This window comes from Triturus cristatus, chromosome 6 (assembly GCF_964204655.1).
Source record: "Triturus cristatus chromosome 6, aTriCri1.1, whole genome shotgun sequence".
Classification (NCBI taxonomy): Eukaryota; Metazoa; Chordata; class Amphibia; order Caudata; family Salamandridae; genus Triturus; species Triturus cristatus.
This window is the reverse complement of record NC_140589.1, coordinates 1921718695-1921739496: the sequence shown is the minus strand read 5'-3', so window position 1 is coordinate 1921739496 and position 20802 is coordinate 1921718695. Positions and strand designations below refer to the sequence as shown.

General features: G+C 47.7%; 1 protein-coding gene across 3 annotated transcripts in view; it reads right to left on the bottom strand.

The window, feature by feature from the left end:
• Positions 1 to 13144: 13144 nt before the first annotated feature.
• LOC146822476 (uncharacterized) overlaps positions 13145 to 20802 on the bottom strand; it is a 117792-nt gene continuing 110134 nt past the window's right edge. For all 3 annotated transcript variants that reach the window (XM_085613592.1, XM_085613594.1, XM_085613593.1), the window contains one exon: positions 13145 to 15753. In XM_085613592.1, the coding sequence (XP_085469718.1) occupies positions 13683 to 15335 (1653 nt within the window). In that variant the 5' untranslated portion in view covers positions 15336 to 15753 and the 3' untranslated portion in view covers positions 13145 to 13682. The remainder of the gene's footprint in view (positions 15754 to 20802) is intronic.

Sequence of the window (20802 nt, the reverse complement as noted above, 5' to 3'; positions counted from 1 at the left end):
CCTGTGTTGGTCCCCAATCTTTTTGAGCGTCGAGACCAGCTTGGACGGCGCCGCAGTTTTAATGACATATGTAAGCTCCGGGATCTCGGGCGGCTCCGCAGCAGTCGGCCCCAGAAGAGACAGCAGTGCGCCCCGAACCCTGTGGAATTGAAAGCGCTGGAGCAACGTGCATCCCGGCTGTGCCGATACAATACTCTCCAGTGTCTTAGCCACGCCGTCTTGGAACAAGTCAGCCATCCTAACTATACCCAAAGCACCCAGCGCTCGCGTCACCCCTGCTTCTCGCAGAGGAGAGAGCCAAACTGCCCACTCCACCCGCATCAACGGGGAGTATAAGAGGTCACAGTCCTGCCGTTTCATTAGCATGTGCCACGCGTGGTTGGTAGCTCCGAGCGAGTCCAACAGTCCTGCCCTCCGATCCACGGGCAGGAAGATCGTCGCCGGGAGTGGTACCGGGTCCGCGAATAAGCGCTCCAGTAGCACATGTGGGACATCTGGTTCAGCATGGATCCACGCATGCAGATGGGACGCCTGCGCTACCCTGTAATAACTCTCCAGGTCCGGGGCTCCAAGGCCCCCCATCTCGTATGGCAACGTCAGCACTTTCCACTGGACTCTCGGCTGCCCACCCCCCCCAGGCCAGTCGGACCAGGGTCTGAGTCAGCTGCGCAAAGAAAGACCTGGGTAGCACTATTGGAATGTTGGTAAAGAGGAACAGAAATCGCGGTAGGATGATCATTTTCATAATAGCTACCCTGCCCATCAGCGAGAGGGGCAGCCTGTTCCACTCCTCCACCTCATCCACAAGTTTGGAATAAGCCACCCCGTAGTTTTCCCTAAACAAGATATCCGGGTCCCTGTGCAGCCGGATGCCCAGGTAGCGGATCGAGTCCGTCGTCCACTGCAAGGGGTATTCCATAGGAAACGGTAATGTAACCAGAGTCAGCGGGAACGCCAGTGACTTGTGCCAGTTGACTTTGAGGCCCGACAGCGCCCCAAACCGCACCACTTCCCGCAAGATAGAGGCGAGATTCTCCTCCGGGTCTCTGATGTACAATAGCGTGTCGTCCGCATAGGTAGAAATACCAATCTTATAAGAAGGAAAGTTAATTCCCTCGAATCTGTGGTATTCTCTTATTGCGCACGCCAAGGGTTCCGCCACCAGCGCGTAAAGAAGTGGGGAGAGGGGGCAGCCCTGCCTGGTCCCTCTTGTGATTGCAAACGGCTCCGTCACACGATCTCCGAGTCGAAGCCGGGCAGTGGGTCTGAAATACAATGCCCCGATCATCTGTAGGAAAGGCTCTCCCAGCCAAACTTCCTCAACACCCGTACCATAAACGGCCACTCCACTGAGTCAAACGCTTTCTCCATATCAAGAAAGAGCGCCATGGCTTTACTCTCTGGGCGCACATGTTGCATGACCCCCAGGACCGTGCGGATATTGTATGTAAGATTCCTGGACGGGACAAAGCCCGCCTGCTCTGGTGCCACGAGCTCCGGCACCAGAAGCGCCAAGCGCGTGGCAAGCACCTTCGCATATATTTTAGCATCGACATTAATCAGTGAGAGTGGTCTATAGGATCCGCACTGGTCGGGAGGCTTCCCGGGTTTTAGAATTGTAACAAGCAGAGCCTCTCGCATCGTGGCAGGCATACTGCCTTCGAGGCAGATGTCGTCGAAAAGGGCCATAAGGTGCGGGAGAAGCTGGTCCTGGAAGGCCTTATAAAAAGCCACCGTCAGCCCATCTGCCCCCGGAGCAGTGCCCGCCCGCATACTTCCTAAGGCCTCCACGATCTCGTCTTTTTGTATGGGCAGCGCCAAGAATTCCCGCCGCGAGTTGGACAAAAACGGCATTTTGAGGTAACTGAGGTAGTCGTCTATCTCATCCTCCATGCGCGAGGACTGCGATTTATACAGCCCAGCGTAATAGGCCCTAAATTCTTCTATGATCCCCTCCTCCTCAGTAATCACATCGCCCGTAGCCGTAACGAGCTCGTCAATGACCAGGGGTCGCCTTGTGTTACGCAGTATTCCCGCTAGTAAGGATCCCGGGCGCTCACCCTCCCCGTACGTGCGGGCTGTGGCATACTTCCCCATATGTTGAACCTCCCGGTCCGCTTCACTGTTGAACTCAGTGACCAAGCACTGCAGCCTCGTGGTCACCTCCGGGTCCACCGAAGTCCCCTGATGCAGCTCCAGCTGAGCTATCTGCGTCTCCAGAGCTCCGAGCCGTCGCCGTATGGATTTAAGCACTCCCGAATGCTTGGTCATCGCTACCCCGCGAATATAAGCCTTGAACAAGTCCCACACTATTTGGAAACTCTGGACTGTGCCTGTGTTGACCTCAAAGAACCTGTCTATTTCGTCCGCCAGTTCCCCGCAGAACACGTCGTCCAGCAGCGAATATGGCGGGAGCCGCCACGTGAACGGCGGCACCCGCCGATGCGGAGTGGTCAGGGCTAGCAGCAAAGGGGAGTGGTCCGACCAAGTGCGCGGCCACACCTCGCAGTCCGCAACGCACGCGAGCAACGAGCGAGACACCAACCAGTAATCTATTCTGGTGTGCACATCGTGAAATGCCGAGTAATGCGTGTAGCCCCCTTTACCCGGGTGACGATGTCGCCAAACGTCGAGCATGTCGAGATGCCTGGACACATTTGTTGTGATGAACGAGTTACTTACCTTCGGTAATGATGTATCTGGTAGAGACACAGTCTAACCGCAGATTCCTTAACTTAGAATATCCACAGGCATCAGACTGGATCCGGAAAAAAAATTCCCCAGCAGTACCTCTGGACGCCGGGGGGTGGCGTTGCCCTGCTCCGTCCTGACATCAATGGAGACATATGAGACCCCATGGGCGTGCTGACGTCAGTTTTCTACTGTGAAACATTTCCACGCCACAACACGGAGCCACGACAAAAACTGCGAGAGTATAGGAACAGTGGGTCAAAAAAGAGCAGAAACCTTTGAAAACAACAATGATAAAAAAATCATAGAATGAGAAACACCATGTTGAAAGAGTAGTCAAGACATGTAGGGACTGAAGTAGGCAAACAGAGCACTCGCCCCATCAAATCTAAGAGCAGTGCCACTCCCCTAAGAGACAACGGGAGTGGAAACGGATGGCATGACGAAGGGCAGTTCGCAACCACAGGATGTAGCTGCATGAAAAATAGACTGTAACCACAGGATGGAACTGTAAAGGACCCCAAGACTGGAACGACATGTCTCACGGCAAGTGATCAGAAGTGTACAACCACCTAAAATGAACACCATACCCCCCCCAAGTGACGTATTAACTGTAGCATAGTCAATAGAATCTCAATCCAATCGACTGAAGCATAGACAAGGAGACCCCAAAGAAATGGGGAGAAACAGACGAGGGCGGAGGGAGGGTAGAAAAACAAGAGAATCCCCACGCTGGAGGAACCCAGGTGGAGCAGCATTGAAAAGCACAGAACCTAGCCACACAAAAACGAGAATGGGTGGAAGGCCAATTGCACAAAACAGAATGACACACCCTGCCCCAGAGGGAGGTGACGAGAGCATCCCTGAGGAACACCAAGGCCATCTGTAAGGAGGCGAGGTGGTCAGAACCCCACCTGGAAAGGTCTCGCAGAACGGGAAGGATGGGCGGGCATTAAGGAATCTGGGCTAGACTGTGTCTCTACCAGATACATCATTACCGAAGGTAAGTAACTCATTCATCTGATAGAGACATCTAGCCGTAGATTCCTTAACTTAGAATAGATACCAAAGCCATACCCCATCTGAGGAGGGTCTGCGACTGAAAGCCACCAAGTTGCAAGAGAACTTAACCGTCAATAACAGTGACGAAGCATGGTGGGAACAGCAGTGCCAGTGCGGCTGACACCAGACCTATGAAGCCCTGTAAGGGAGCACGAACAAGGAGAGGCAAAAGCACCACAACCCATCAGAGGACGGTCCGAGAACTCCCTCGTCCAGACAGGGACGAAAAGAGACATCAGAAAAGGAAGTGCAGAATGGAAGAAAGTTCAGAAACCTCTGCAAAAAGACGGCAAACTGAGCACCGGATCCCATGGATCCACCAGAGACCGAGTTCCAGAAAAAAGGGACAAAATAGTAAGCCATTGTCAGAGCATACCCAGAGAACATCCACCACGGAGGATGTCAAAAAATGAAATAGAAGGGACCATGAAGAGATATACTGAGTCATGACTAAATGAAGATACAGGTATGTGGATGAAGGATACCCACAAGGAGACAAGAGTGTACCGTGAGAACCACACCACAGCTAAAGAAAAGCACAAAGAATGGGAGTATCAACAGCACACGTGCGGCGTCAAAGAGAGGCGGCACATCACCAGGTAGCCTACCTGCCAACCGTACCCAGAGGTACGAACGGCGAAGGGAAACCAGCAAGCCGGGGACACACAGACTGCTCTTTTCCATATGAGAGAGAGAGAGAGAGAGAGACCGGGGCGAAACCCCTCGATACTAGGACTAGGAAAACCTAGTACGCACACTCACTCACTGTGTGTATAAATCATGATGTTTATATACCTAAGACAAAGACGTAGATATATATATAACCCATGAAGGAGAATAAAAAACAAGTGGAAATTAGAAGAACATGCCCTAGATAAAGGGGAGCCGCACAACAGGTACCAACGGCACCGGTATGAAGCATAGCAGAAGAAAACAGTGTCAAAAACCCCGAACAGCGACAACATCCACCCTGACGGGGATGTAACTGTGGCCCCCTGCGAGACAGGCGGGGACACTGATCACCACACTCACAAAGAGGGACATTCCCATACAGACACTGTATAATGACGAGTATCCTGAGGAGAATACTTGCACCGTAACATACATAAAAGAAAGCAACAGTGCCTTTAGTGATGAGTGGTAACTCACAACCAGAGAAATGCCTGAAGCCGTGGAAAAAGAGTGACAGCCCTGAACCACTAGGCCAAAGTGAACCAGAAAAAATCCACAGAGGCCAGGTGTGGAAGGACCTGAACTCCTGCGCGTAAGAAGCAAAGGGACCGAAGTCCCAGCCAGGAAAGTCCACAAAGAAATAGATCACAAGGTAACACGAAGCAGAAACGCAGCTGGTGGAAACGCCACTGACCATAGGCAAAAGCCCTAAAGGGCCTGAGCCATGAGAGAAGATGTAAGCCCTTCCCCACACTAAGAAGGAAGAGTAGAACGCAGTCAAGACCGGGACAGAAGGTACACCGCCTGCACCCTTCGAACGCGAACATAACCTGTATGAAAACACAGAGTGTCTCCACAGAGACAGGAAAGAACTACGGACCAATCGTAGACCACAGCACAAAACCCCCAGGAGAGAACCGCAGCAACCCAGCGGGTCTCACTAGAGGGGACATCCTACAACAGCAGGAAGGACATTGACCAAAGAGAAGTAGCCAAAGAAGACTCCGCAGGAGCTGTTGAAACTTCCCGTGCCAGGAAGAGCAGCTACACAATGTGAGAAGTTGGCCTGATATGTAGTGCTCACTATTCTAGTGATCACTGTGTATCATTCCAAACGACCCTTATTGATGATTGGTTGTAAGTCAACCTTATAGACCAGCTATCCTAGTAGCATGGACAAGAGCAGTCTTTAGGCTAAACTCTAGAGGGCGTGTTAAGCCAGCTGTTTTACCACCACATTTACCCTTCGAACACCACGTGAAAGGACACCACACAAGTTGTTATGAAAATAAAGGATATTTATTTATAACAAGACTACCCTGGCTCTTTATGAGTCAGGGAGCTAAGCACACTACAAAACTCTTATGAAAATACTTCAAGTTGCACAATTTACACAAATGCCCGAGGGGCACGAAAAACCATCTACACTAAAAGTGGAATGCGAATGGTTAGAGTCTAAAGTTACTGATTCCGGAGAAATCCGATCAGTGGGACTAAACGAAAAAGGAGCTGGACACTTGTAGAGCGAACCTGCGATGGAGCACCGAAATGCCCGAGTTACCTAGCCCAGAGGCTGCGGCTGCGTGAGATTCAGCAAGATGTCGGGAGTCCTCGTAGTCTCAGGAGCCTGAAAGAAGAAGTATGCTGGCAGGCGACCAGTGTCGATATTCGGAGGGATCCAAGCCTGGATCGGTGATGGAGATAACCTGAAAGCAGAGGGGACTCAGTTCTTAATCACTAGCCAGTGATTGAGTTGGCACCAGGATGGCACCGGAGGTAGTCACCGCGATCAGGTGAGTGAGTGACGCTGGTCTCTGCTGTCCCTCGGTGCAGGAGGCGTTGTCGGCGACCAGGCAGAAGGAGCGAGCTGTCCCACGAAGGTGTCTGCTGTCGGCGATGCTGGACCCAGGATGGGGCAACAACCCTTGGCAAAGGCAAGCCCACGCGGTGGAGTCAAGATGGCGTCTGGAGTGGACCAGAGGGGTCCGGGGTGCTCCTCTATTGGAGGGGAGCCAAGGCCAGTCTGGAGCAACCAGACCAGTGACGGAAATGTCGTGGTGCGTCGTTAGGAGGGCCACTAGCCAACAGGCACGTGACCGAACAACGCGGTGAGCAGCAAAGAGCAGAAGGGCCCCCACGCTGATCTCGGGGATGCTGGGAGGCTGATCTTCGGTGCTGGAGCTGCTCAGGGTTGGGGCTTCTCAAACCCCAGGAGCACTCACTCAAGGGTCCCTCGGTGGTCGTGCTAGGCAAGCGTCGTGCAGGTTTTGATGATGGCCGGTCCCGCAGGTCTCGTCACACCCACGAATCTCAGCTGGGCTGATGATGCAGGTAGAGGTCAGAGATGGCAGGGAATCCGGGTCTCGTCGAGCTGGTTAGTCTGGATCCGGAGGATGGACGTGCAGCAAACCGCAAGCGCTTAGGTGGTGCCTGCTGGTGCAGGGTGGCTACTCCTTAGCCACAAGGGAGAGTCTTCAGAAAAAGTCAAGAGTTCCTTTCGTGGAAAGTAGTTCAAGATTCAGAATTATCCAATTTGGGAAGGGGGCCCGTTCCTACCTTTATTCTAAGAAAAGGGGCTGGCCCGTGACTAGGTCCTGTCTATGGGTGGGACCAGGGGGGGGTGGTTACACCCCTCTCCTTTGTCCGGTCTCTCCCTGGCTCAGAGGCTGGGGTGCCCCTGGAACTGGTTCAAGACGGCCTATGCACAGTGAGCACCGGGGTGCCACTTGCAGTCACCTTCCTCTCAGCCTTGCCTACCTGGAATACACAAAACCCTGTCTGGGATGGCGCGGGCACCGCCCCCGACAGGAAACCCTTTGTCCAAGCTCTCCCCGCTGGAAGGACTCCCAGCAGCAGGAGGTCAGACTTGTGTCTGTGGTGGCAGCATCCATTTTGTGATGCTGAGGCTCGAGTCAACTTTAACCGGGGTTCACAGTTACTTGCATGTCGTGTCCCTCTAGAAGGGTGGAATGCTAACCCCGTCGCCAGAATTGGCGAGGGGTTAGTATCCCAATTCGTATGACACCATACTCGACATGCTTTGATAATGCGATACCAAAGTTAGCAAATAACCGCGAGGATTATAATGCACCTTAAGAGCATATGGTACGCGTTATCCTGGAACAGCTATTAGGACTTGGTTCCGCAAGCTGCAGACGGGCTCAGCTCATGCCAGAGCACCATCTCACATAATTCCAAGCACTCTGCCTTCAGGATTGATAAGGCCTGCCATAGGAGTGACTGATAGGAATACATGTGTCCATTTTAGGGTTAGATATAGGAATACTATACCTAAAGCAAAGGGTGATTACACCACCTTGCCCCAGCCGTCATGCAGCCAGTTGTGTCAGATTTGGGTGGCCAGCCAGGGGTGGCATAATACATGCTGCAGCCCCTGGTAGGCCCTGGGTACACCTAGGCCCTGGATACCTAAGGTATGCTGATACAGGGACTGATAAGGTGGCCCAGTTCCAATTAGTAGATGCACCTAAGGTACATGTGTCACTTTAGGGAGAGAACAGCTAGGCTGTGGGTCTGATTAGCAGGCCCACAGCCAGGAAAAGTCGTAAACCAATGAAGCAAAAAGCAAAAATCTGGGGTGATCATAGGATTGCAGACCCTACTCTCCTACACACAATAGACAACAAGTACCCCACACAGGGTATGCAACATCCCTATAAAAGCAAGGGATACCTCTTTGAGCCGAGCTCTTAGACAGAGGGCTAAAAAGAAATGCAAAAACTGCTGACCAGCTGCAACAAGAAAAGGGCAAGACGGTGTTAGACCCGGCCCTCGTAACATAGCTAGACCTGACCCCTGCACCTCACCAGCCCCCAAACCCACGGCCTAGCCGATCCTCCCCACCAGAACTCACACGCACCCAACCCGGACTTCCCCGTCCATGGCCTTCCTCCCTTCGGCCACACCGGGCCCGCGTGCCCACTTCATGCACCAAGATGGCCGCCCGGCCCCAGCGCGACCTTGGCCTAGAGGCGCCACTCCGGCTGGAGGACATCACGCTCCCCTTGGGATGAGAGAGGGAGGAGCAGTTTCTATCACACCTCTGCGCTTCCCTGGGACGGTGGGTTTCGATCGACCTGCCGGCCTCCCCGAGGGCTGGCTCCATGCCTGCTGGGTGTCTGGGACTCCTCCCGACCCGGCCCTGGAAGGATCAAAAGACAATGGCAGGAAACCCCAACAAGCAACCCCCCAGGTGACAAGACCCCTGCCTGCACACACTCCGGACATCAAAGAGGAGTCGCCCTATAACAAGGGGTGCTCGGGGACTGTCCGGCAGATTCGCCTTGGAACACCTGAGCCCTGCTGAGTGACTCGCGGCTCCCTGAAGATCGTAAGACCTCCGAACTGATACCTGAGCCCTGCTGAGTGACTCGCGGCTCCTCGAAGATCGTAAAACCACCGAACTTGTATCCGAGCCTTGCTGAGTGACTCGCGGTTCCTGCAGACTCTCTTGGTCCCGCCGGACCCCACGACGACAAGCGTATCCCCCAGCTCGAGGATTGTGAGCTGTGCGCCGGGTACGCTCCTGCATTTGATCCATATCCCCAAAGACTGTCCCGCTACCTCCTACCCCCCCTCCAAGACTCAGAGCCCACGCTCTGCTTGTATATATTTGCCGTGCGGATCATAAAGATCCTACTACTCTAACTTGATAAAGATTTGCTCGTAAGAACTCCTCGTGTGGTGTCCCTCTGTCGTGTGGTGCCGAGTGTGCGATCCTAGGTACGAGGTTCCTCCCGGAGGAATCTCCCGCCAGTGCCCGGCTACGATACCTCGAGGGTGGGTCTCAGGGCAGTTAGGGCCCCCTCCGGGCCCCTCTGAGGTCGCCTTCTAACAGACGTCAAAAAGCCACACAGTCCGTCTGGACAAGAACAAGGGTCACCTCATGAGGCAAGCTCATATGCAGAGGCCAAACAGAACCAAATAAACAGCTGACCCAGCTGTCGCAAAGGAAGGAAAAACGTGGCTGAACCATCATACAGTCTGTCAGGGGAAACTTGAACCCAGAAACAAAGGATCCGAAGGCAGGGAGACAGAGGGCGGCTGCATTCCTAAGATATGTGCAGCCCTGTGAACTGCCCGTGCAAAGCCTACACTAGCCTCTGTGGCCATCCGAGGGGGAGACAGCAAGTCATCCGTTGGGGACGGTTGCAGACTAAGCCGTCCAGACAACGACAAAGGCCCTGCAGAAAAATTTGCCGGCCAGTGCCCCATGGGCCCCTGCTCCGTGGAACAGGGATAAAACCTTGTGGGCGGTGAACCCACTGGGGTCACGTCCTCCAGCAGAGGAACAGCCGGCGACAGAACCAGCGTCGCCCGACGTCGGATCGGCACCGACAACCTCTGTAGAAGAGTCGACTCCCTGGCTTCGGACCGGCGTCGACTCGACTTCTGCAGAGACAGGATCCTGCGGGGAGGAACGAAGTTGAACTGGAGTCGAACTCCGTGCTGCAGTCACATCCAGCGATGACACAGGGAGTCCCGCAGGACTGTGCGAAGACGCGGCAGGAGGGCTGGACGTCAGAGCGGGACGCCCAGCCGGGCCGTGTCCCAACATCGCAGCGACCCCTGAATCGGAGTCCAGGCATTTGATCGGCGCCGAGGGGGAACCCACCGGCGAACCCCCGACCTGAATCCCTACTCCCACAGTGGGGCCCGAAGGCACACCAGGGAGAGGAGGTGACCGAAAGAAGGCCTGCAAAACCCTGGAATAGGCCTCCATCTGGGACCGAGACGTCACAGCACTAGGACATGGTGAATAGGCAGGGGTCGACTCCTGAGGGCTCATCTTCGGTGAACACCGGGAGCGGCGGCCCTCGATGTCACGCTTGTGCGAGGTCAACGACCTCCGTGACTTCTTCTGGCGCTTACCTGAGGCAGGCGAACAACATCCACGGGATCGATTCTGGAATCTGCCTCGAGTAGAGAACTCAGCGTGGGAGGAAGAACTGCGCCGTTTGGATCCTTCCGCCAGAGATGGAAGCCGGCGCCACGAGGAATCTGACTGAGACACCCGGGCAGACAACAGTTTCATCCGACGTTCCTGCAGGGACTTTGGCTTCAGCTGCCGGCAGGCGTCACACTTGGCGGAGTCGTGGTGCTCGCCTAAGCACCACATACAGATCTTGTGTGGATCCGTTGCTGACATCCAGGCGTTCTGAAGGCCTGAACAAAAAACAGGCCAGAGTAACCGCTAAACTCCGGATCCGCGTTGGGACGCGTAAAAGAACAAAACTGACGTCAGCACGCCGTGCAGAGGTACTGCTGGGGAAAAAGTTTTCCGGATCCAGTCTGACACCTGGGGATATTATAGGTTAAGGAATATGCAGCTAGATGTCTCTATCAGATAGCCGTTATTTGTGTCTCAACTTTCTTCCCTGTGTAGACTTTGATGGTACATTAGCTGTGCCTTTTTAATAACTGCTTTTTTGAATTCGGTGCAGTCATATAATTTCTATCCCGTGTGATCTTGCTGATGTCGTGTTAAGTTGCTTTTTTTTAAAATGCCTTGTCACAGTAAGTGCTCTGATATGGTTTCTGCCATGTGGACTTTCTGAAGGTGCATTGGCTGTGCCCTTCTAATAAATGGCTTGTACATTCATGCGGTTACTTCACTCTACACTCTTTGTCACAGTCTGTACACTCAAATAGATTTTGCTCAATTGGGACTTCCAGATGCTCTTTTAACTCTGCCTTGATAATAAATGCCATGCCACATTCAGTGCAATCTTCAGTGTGGACTTTTGGTGTTGCATTAGCTCTCTATTTCTTATGCATGCATTGTAACGTTCAATAGATTTATATAGTTTTTCTCCTGTGGGAATATTCTGGTGTTTTATTAAATTCAGTTTTGCAATAAATCCCTTGGTGCATTCTGTACATGTATATGGTTTTGCACCAGTGAAGACTTGTTGATCCTGGATTAGGTTATTCTTCCTGCGTAAGACTTTATTGCATTCTGCACATACATAGGATTTCTCCCCATGTGGATTTTCTGATGTCGCTTCAGTTTTCCATCCGTTATCAATGCTTTGTGACATTCAATACAGTGATATGTTTTCTCCACCGTGTGAAATTTCTGATGTTGCATACAATTTTGCTTTGTACCAAATCCCTTGTCACATTCTGTACATTCATATGGTTTCTCTCCTGTGTGAAATTTTTGATGGAGTTTTAAACGTCGTCTTGTAATAAATGCCTTGTCACGTTTTTTTTTTTTTTTTTGTCTTATAAAAAGGAATGGTATTTTATTGCTCACAAAACTAAATACCAGGCACAAATTCACATACATATATCACCACTGTGTAGTTTAGTTAGGTCAGATTTTGTTTCATTAATACATTTTGCACTATTCAACAATATGCACAAAAGTTAACACAAAAAATGTTCATCCACCTTTGCTCTTTTTTTGAAACATTTGATCTACCGAAGTCCAAGGAAATCCTCTCCTTGAGTCTTCCATGGCCGTCCACTCTCTGCTGCCCCAAGGAGAATAAGGAGGCTAGAACCTCTGGCCTTGTGGACACAGCTCCTGAAAATATAAGCCCAGAGCCCACTCCAAGCAGGTGTTCATCCACACTGTGAGTCTTTGCTTTCTCTTCTGAACTCCTATCGTAAAATCTCTCTGATGTGCAAGAGTTTAAAAGCATAGGTAGAGAGTTCTAGAAGGTTGTTGTCTTCTCAATCCAGAGGTGCCAAATTCCCTCTCTTCCTCTGACAGACACTTCTTAGAAGCAGTTCACAGACCGCCGTAACCCCATGAACATTATTTAAAGTCACAAGAGCAACCCTTATGTCCCTGCGAACCGGGTAAGTACAATGTACTACAAAACAATGTTCACAAGGAACTCATTTGAAAATAGTTATCTATCATATACAACATCAATAGTTGTCTCTGAGCCAATCCCCCACCAAACCAACACAAAGTCAGCAACCCACGCAGCAAGCCCACACACAACCATCACCCCACAAAGCCCCAGCCGAGGTCCCCCATCCAGCAAAAAAACTTCCCTCAAAACACACACAAAAACATATCACATATACAACACTCCTCTCCCCCTCCCACACCCACAGCGCAAAGCGACCCCAGCGAAACCACAACCACACAGACACAAACAAACAAAAACAACCCTCGATAAAGGTGCAAAAGGCCACTGGAAAAAACCAAACAAGGACAGCCCCGCAAACAATACAATAACCCAGTCAGAGCTGTCCCCCACCCCGCCCGTCGACGGCGCCCCGACCCACCCCCAAACACCGGGTCCCATCAGGACTGCAAACACGGGGACCAGTCCACGGCACACACAATGCCCACCCCGGATCCGGCACGCAAACCAAATAACAGTATCCACACCCTGACCTCGCCAGCAAACAAAGCATACAACTACATCTTCCACCGATATGGGCCAACCGGCAGGCCGAACAACCCGCGGAACAAAATTCCCGGGACCCTGCGCCAACATCAATTCCCACCCTCGGGGCGCCCCACCACCCCAGGGTGACGCGACCTGCTCCCACAATGCCCCCGATCTCTGCCGAATTGTAATGTAGGAAAAGGGGTCCGTAATACAACCGGGCAATGGCCGATTGATTCCACCTTCAACACGCTCTTAATCCGTGTCTTGCCAGTAACCCTTGTCACGTTTTGTACATACTTATGATTTCTCCCCAGAGTGGACTTTCTGATGCTTTTTTAAACTTTTCTTTTGAATAAATGCTTTGTGACATTCAGTACAACCATATGGCCTCTCCCCAGTGTGGATTTTCTGATGTTCTGTTAGTGCTCCATTTCTTATAAATGCTTTGTCACATTCAGTACAGCTATATGGTTTCTCCCCAGTGTGGACTTTCTGATGTAGTATTAACCTTTGCCTGGTAATAAATGCCTTGTCACATTCAGTACATTCATAGGATTTCTCCCCTCTGTGGACTTTCTGATGTAAAATCAGCTGAGACTTTCAAGTAAATGCCTTTTCACAATCAGTGCAGTTTAATGGGCTCTCCTCAGTGTGAACGTTCAGATGGTGTGTTAAATTTTGCTTTGGAATAAATGTTTTGCAACATTCAGTACATTCATAGGGTTTCTCTCCTGTGTGGACTTTTTGATGTTGTGTTAAATTTGACTTTCTAATAAATGACTTCTCACTTTCAATGCAGCTGGATGACCTCTGTCCAGTGTGGACTGTTTGATGTTCCTTCTGCGCTCCATTTCTTTTAAATGCTCGGTCACATTCTGTTCACTGATATGGTATCTCTCCAGTGTGAACTGTTTGATGTTGCTTCAGCTCTCCATTTGTTATAAATGCTTGGTCACATTCTGTACATTGATATGGTCTCTCCCCAGTGTGGACTTTTTGATATCGCTTCAGCTCTTCATTTGTTACAAATGCCTGGTCACCTTCTGTACATTGAAATGGTCTCTCCCCAGTGTGGACTTTCTGGTGTCGCTTCAGCTCTACTTTTGTTAAAAATGCTTTCTTACATTCTGTACATTGATATGGTCTCTCTCCAGTGTGGACTTTATGATGTCGCTTCAGCTGTTCATTTGTTTTATATGATTGGTCACATTCTGTACATTGATATGGTCTCTCTCCAGTGTGGACTTTATGATGTCGCTTCAGCTGTTCATTTGTTTTATATGATTGGTCACATTCTTTACATAGATATGGTCTCTCTTCAGTGTGGACTTTCTGATGTTGCTTCAGCTTTCCATTCCTTATAAATGCTTTGTCACATTCAGTACATTGATATAGCTTCGCTCTTGTGTGAACTATCAGGTGGTGTAGTAATTTTTGCTTTGTAATAAATTTCTTTTCACATTCAGTGCATTCATATGGTTTCTCCCCAGTGTGGACTTTCCAGTGTCCCGTTAGCTGTCCATGGGTAATATATGCCTTGTCGCATTCAGTACATTTATAGGGTTTCTCCCCAGTGTGAACTCTCTGATGTTGAGTTAGATCTCGATTGGTAAAATATGCCTTGTTGCATTCTGTACATTCATAGGGTTTAACCCCGGTGTGAACTTTCAGATGTTGTGTTAGACGTGACTTTATAATAAATGTCTTCTCACATTTATTGCAGTTGAATGGTCTCTCTCCAGTGTGGAATTTTTTGTGTCGCTTCAGCTCTGCATTCGTTTTAAATGCTTTGCTGCATTCCGTGCATTCATAAGGTTTCTCCCCAGTGTGGACTTTCTGATGTCGCTTCAGCTCTCCATTGGTTATAAATGCTTTGTCACATTCTGTACATTCATACGGTTTCTCACCAGTGTGGATTTGTTGATGCAGTTTTAGGTTCTCCTTCCTTCCGAACACTTTATTACATTCTGTACATTTATATGGTTTCTCCCCACTGTGGATTTTCTGATGTTGCATTAGCTTTCCATTTGTTATAAATGATTTGTCACATTCTGTACACTGATATGATCTCTCTCCAGTGTGGATTATATGGTGTCGCCTTAGCTCTTCAAGTCTTATAAATGCCTTATCACATTCTGTACATTTATATGGTTTCTCCCCAGTGTGGATTTTCTGATGTCGCTTTAGCACTCCATTTGTTATAAATGCTTTGTCACATTCTGTACATTGATATGATCTCTCTCGAGTGTGGGTTTTCTGGTGTTGCTTTAGCTCTCCCTTTGTTTTAAATGCCTTGTCACATTCAGTACATTGATATGGTTTCTCCCCAGTGTGGACCTTCTGATGTTTCCTTAGCTCTCCACTTCTTATAAATGCTTTGTCACATTCTGTACATTGATGCGGTTTCTCCCCAGTGTGGATCATTTGATGCTGCTTTAGCGTTCTCTTCGATCCGAACTCTTTATTACATTCGGTACATTTATATGGTTTCTTCTTTACGTGGACACTCTGATGCTGCATTAGATCTTTCATTGCAGAGAACACTTTTCCACATTCAGTCCATCAATATGATTTTTCTCTAGTATGGAGTTTCTGATGTCGCACTTGCTCTTTCTCTGCCCAATAAAGGTGTTGTCACATTCTAGATATTCATACGCTTTCTCTCCTGTGTGTTCTTTCTGACACCAGGTTATCTCTTCCTTCGTAATGAGCACCTCATCCAGCTTGCTCCAGTATGCCAGAGTGTTATGTTTTCAATGTGTATCTGTTGATGCCTTAGAGCCAAGTACAGACCTCATAGTGCAGTTTGGACTTCCTGCTGTAAGAGAGTTTGGCGATGTATTCATCCTTCAAGGAAAGAGATTTTGAGGAATTCTGTTTTTACATCACTTCCTACGCGAGTGATGTATGATAGCTTTACCTTTTTCATTTATTGTTGCATTTATTTCACCTGTTAGATTAAGAAAAAGAAACACTGAATAAGCTTAAATGCAGAGTCAGTCACAAAAATCTATTGCCATTTAATGAGACATTTAATTGTTCATATAGACAAGTACGCTGAAGAAATTCTAGATTATACTTTCAATGAAAAGATGTAAAAGGCAGAGAAAGGTCATACAATCCTTCTGTGATCCCCTTCTATCAAGGAGTGTGGACTCCAGGAGTAAGCGAGGCACCTTGAGAAGGCTCATTGTTCAGTGAGTGAGACTCTCTCCCCTAAGACACACTAAAATATTAAATCCAGAGCGACAAGATGCCTCCCTTCTTATCCAGGGAATGCTTCCTATTATCATCTTCTCAACCAACTGGTGTGCCAAATGGAGAAATGCTCTTTCTTCCTCACTCAACACTACCACAACCAATAAAATCTATCATGGCCATAAACTTACTATCATACCCTCCACACTGTACCACAGCAACGCCACAATCGCCATCTATAACAATGGCCGCATACTCATTCAATCTTCAGATCATAACCTGGAATTCTTCAGCAGTCTCTTCTCCTACCTCAAACACAAACTCGACACAGCCACTCCGCTAACTTTTGCCTCGCCTACCCCCTCCGACTCCCCCACCTTAGATAATCCCTTCTCCCCTTCTACTCGACTAGTTCACTATCCCCTCGACTCCCACCACTCTCACTGGGTGGTCACCCATCTGTCAATGGACACCACGGGTACACATTGCACCCCCCCACTACCGACAACTCCACCTCCCCCTTCATTTACACCAGTACGACATCACCACTGACAATTCCAACTCCCTCCTGCATCTACACCAGTATGGCATCACTTCTCCCCACTTCCTCAGAGCCTGCCGCATCCATACTCCCATCAATAAGTTCCAGCCACCCACTTCCACTTTTTGCCCAACCAATATCAAGGCTCTGATGGTAAACCTCACCAATTTTAGTCTTCCTAATAACTCGGAGTCTCCCCCCCACTCCTACACTTCCCCCAACCTGGAAGCTCTCAGTAACCGGCCCTATGACTTAATGCTTGACACTATGAATTCCAAAATTGCACATCATCCGAGCAGACATTCTCAAACTACTTTGTATCACCCCCAATGTCGAACACAAGTGGCCCCCAACCTTAACACACCGCCTATCTAACACCTCCACTTTCATCAACCACTACGTTGACTGTATCCCTGGCCAGACTGGGAGCACTCAGCCTCCCTATAGGACCACACCCTTCCATAACCACTCCTTCTGACCCAACAGGCTAGTTAGACAGCTATCAAACGACAATATACTTGACCTTCTTGACTCCTATGACCCTTCCCCTGCAGAGCTCCCCCGACCTACCACTAACATCGAGACTATCATCCCTCACTCCTCCAGACTATATCACCCCAATATTAGATCTATTATTAAATCGAACCTCACTTACTTCCCATCTCTAACACGTCTAATACTACTACCTCTAATACACCCCTGAAATTTGCATTGCTAAACTGCCGCTCAGCAGTGAAACACGAGGCTGATACAGCTCTTATTCTCGAACAGGACCTTGTCATCAGCATGCTCAGGGAATCCTGCTTAAACAATTCCTCAGCTCTCTCCTTTGACATTTTCGTCCCCTCTGGTATGGCATCATCAGATTAGACTGTCCAAGTTGCCCGGAGTGGCCTAGCCTGTATTTACAGAGCCTCACTCTCTGTGAAACAATCGCACATGTCATATCAGCCCTCTTGTGAGTACCTTTGTGGTGCTAGAGGCACTCTTGTGGTTTGATACCACGTGATGACCTTTGACTACCATCATTTTAATTGACTTTGGTGTTTCCTTTTACCCTAGCATGAATGTACATCCTGATATGCCTTATTTTTCTTGAAGATTTCTTTTGTGTAATCTCATAGTCTTAAAGTGGGAGCTGTCACAGTGTAGAACAGCCTTGCCAAGAACAGAACGTGTGGGATGTGCATTTGAAAGCATGAGAGAGAAAGAGGTGTGGAATGTACTTTTTGGTCTCGAAGTGCAGTGTCATGAGCAGTGGTGGTCAAATGTGCATTGTGTTGTACATTGAGAGATGAAGTATGTGATGCTATAGGCAGTGGTACACAAATGTGCATTGTGTTGTGTCGGTCATTCTCGACCTTTTTGCATACACGGAGCACGGACCCTGTGGTTTTGACCATATCACACGTAAGTCTTAAAACCTTATGGTTTTTCGTTTTCATTTTCGCCCTTTTACAAATTGGCAATTATGACACTGCCGCTCCCTGTGATTATCTAGCTATTGGATGTCACATAGTAAACTTGTATATACGGCGCCGGTTTTTATGCACGAGCGCGGGTTAGAATCCCTAATGGCTATTTCACATTCCACTAAGACCATTGATGCTTGACTAGCCATTCCTCTTGATATAAGGTTAGATAAGGAGTGTCTCCACTAACAGTGGGGGTTTCTTTTACTCAAGCTGACTAATTTGAGAGCACCAGTAGGGTACACATTGGACATGTTAAACTTTGTGATGGCCATATTTGCCTTTTACATGTGCATTTTATTAACAGCGCTATATTTACCTTGTGGATACAGAGTAGGATAACGCACTAAATATCCGTTATGAACACAATAGTGTTTGTCCAAAAAATAAATACACTTGAACTCGTCGATGACTCTAATAAAGTTCGTATAGTAGAGTACATTGCTTAAGAAAACAGACAAATTCGCCTGCATTTTATCTTTTCGAATATGAATATGACCATTTGCTCAGTATTGTTCTTTTCAATTTGAACATGGCTTTTTGAATGTAAGCCTCAATTAATTTCTTTTACATTGACACATCCGATATGTTATAGTGTTCAGCATAAATTTATTACCGTATTGAGTAGCAATATTAACATACTAAACATAACAACAAAATCTTTTAAAAAATAGTAATTTAACTATTTCTAATACGGACTCCTTTTTTCTGTAGGATCAAGGCCATCGTACCTTGTTTTCTGTACTTCCACATCATACAAATACTGGGTTTTTGTCAATATTGAGATATGTTTCTTGTACCACATATGTCCAAAGTCTACGTTCTGAGTAAATGGTGTTGACTGATTAAATTACAAATCTATCATGCTTAGGAGTCTAACTGATATTGTTAGAATAGGATTTAGCTGCTTGGACCTTGATATAAGCACAACTATTATTTGTCTTTTTAGACGAGATAATATTATTCTGCACATTATGCATTTTTGATAAATAAATTGATGCAAATCTTTGTCCTTCATAGATTTTAGACATCTGACTACATAATTACGGAAAAGAGAAAATGGGAAAACTTTAACTCGTGTGGATTTTTTTAAAATTATTGTTCGCGAGGTATGTAAAAAATTGAACAATAATAGACTTACTCTTCTGTTGGATACTACCGCACAGTGTTAATTGTGGCACACTTTACCTATAGAACTTTGGTATATAATCTGTTTACAACATTGATTGATTAATTCTAACAAAATTGAAATATATATATATATATATATATATATATATATATAAGAGTTAGTAGGTCAATAATGGACATAAATACACTTTGTTTATTGTGTTAAAAAAGATTAGGGTTATCCTGTTAGAACCTCAAAAATTGCTTCAAAAAATTGCTCAATAATATTGCTTCAAAAATTGTCTGAAAATGTTTTGTATTTTCGTTCCCGATTTTGAATGTATCCCCCAGTCTGCATAGATTCACAGGTCATATTGGATATAAGAAATGTATTAAGATAATACTTCAGGTCTTGAAGTGATAATAGCATCTTTTTCGTCTTTTCTTCTCTCTCTTTTATTATGCAAATTTTAATTGTATATAATAATGTATGTCTTATATATGTATCTTTATAGCCTTGAAGAAGTCCCGTAGGGACGAAACGCGTCAGCTATGAACTGGCTATGAACTGTATGCTGTATTTTTAAATGAAAAATCTGAACTATCAAATAAAGAAAAATTCATCTTCAAGACTTCGAAGTTTATCGTGAATCTTTGGGGATACACTACACATCTGTTTGTTTATTGATTGTGACGAATAATTTTGTCCATTATATCCGTATTTAAGTTGTGTGCTGAGCCACTTTTGTCTTGTGCATTTTTTTTGGGTGACACCAAATATTAGGGGCGTATGAAGGTCACGTCCCTGGCTCCTTGCACCATATCTTTGCTCATTTACAACACTGTATTATTTCGATTGGTGCAGTTTTTCGAGTGCCCTGATCTTCTTATCTCTGTTCTATATCGTACAAATTTGGGCCGTCTAGCACAGTCAAGTTTACAGTCACTATCTTAATATCATGAATTTTGAAGACAATAGAGAGGAACTGAAAGGTGATCTCTTTAACACTGTAAGAAGTGAGACCACTAATAACCCCCCATCGTCTACAACTAAAAACGAGGGTTTAAAGAGTAAATACATAAGCTTGCCAAATGGTGCAGTTTTTCGAGTGCCCTGATCTTCTTATCTCTGTTCTATGTTGTACATTGAGAAGTATTATGAAGTTCTTACTATTGGCTTTGACATTGGCTTTGACATGACCTCATGTCATCCTAAATTCTGACTTGGTCTTGCTAGAGCTTTCTGCGCGCACAGGCCTACAGAGTGCTCAAGATGTGTGGGTTAATCACGTTCAAAGTTGTTTTGTTTTGTTTTTGGAGGAGAGAGTGTTGAATGTACCCTTGAAGGCTTTTGTAAGCTTTGTTAAGATAAAGGCTGGAACACGTGAAAATGCAGAGGGAACGTGGGAACTCCTTTGGCCCTGGAATGCTTGCATGGAAGGTGACCAATTCCAGTAAGTTTCCTTGGCGTGGAAGGAAAGACTCTTGAACCTTCTAGTGTTTTTGAGACTATAAAGGCGGATGGTCTTGGCAGGCAGCTTAGGAGCTTATTTCTGGGGCAGACATGTCATCACAAAACAACAGAACTTGAGTCCCGGTCGTGAGTCCCTGCCTGGATGTCAACGGGCTCCTCCAGCTTGAGTTGGCAAGGATGTCAAGTGTACTACAGATGAGGTGA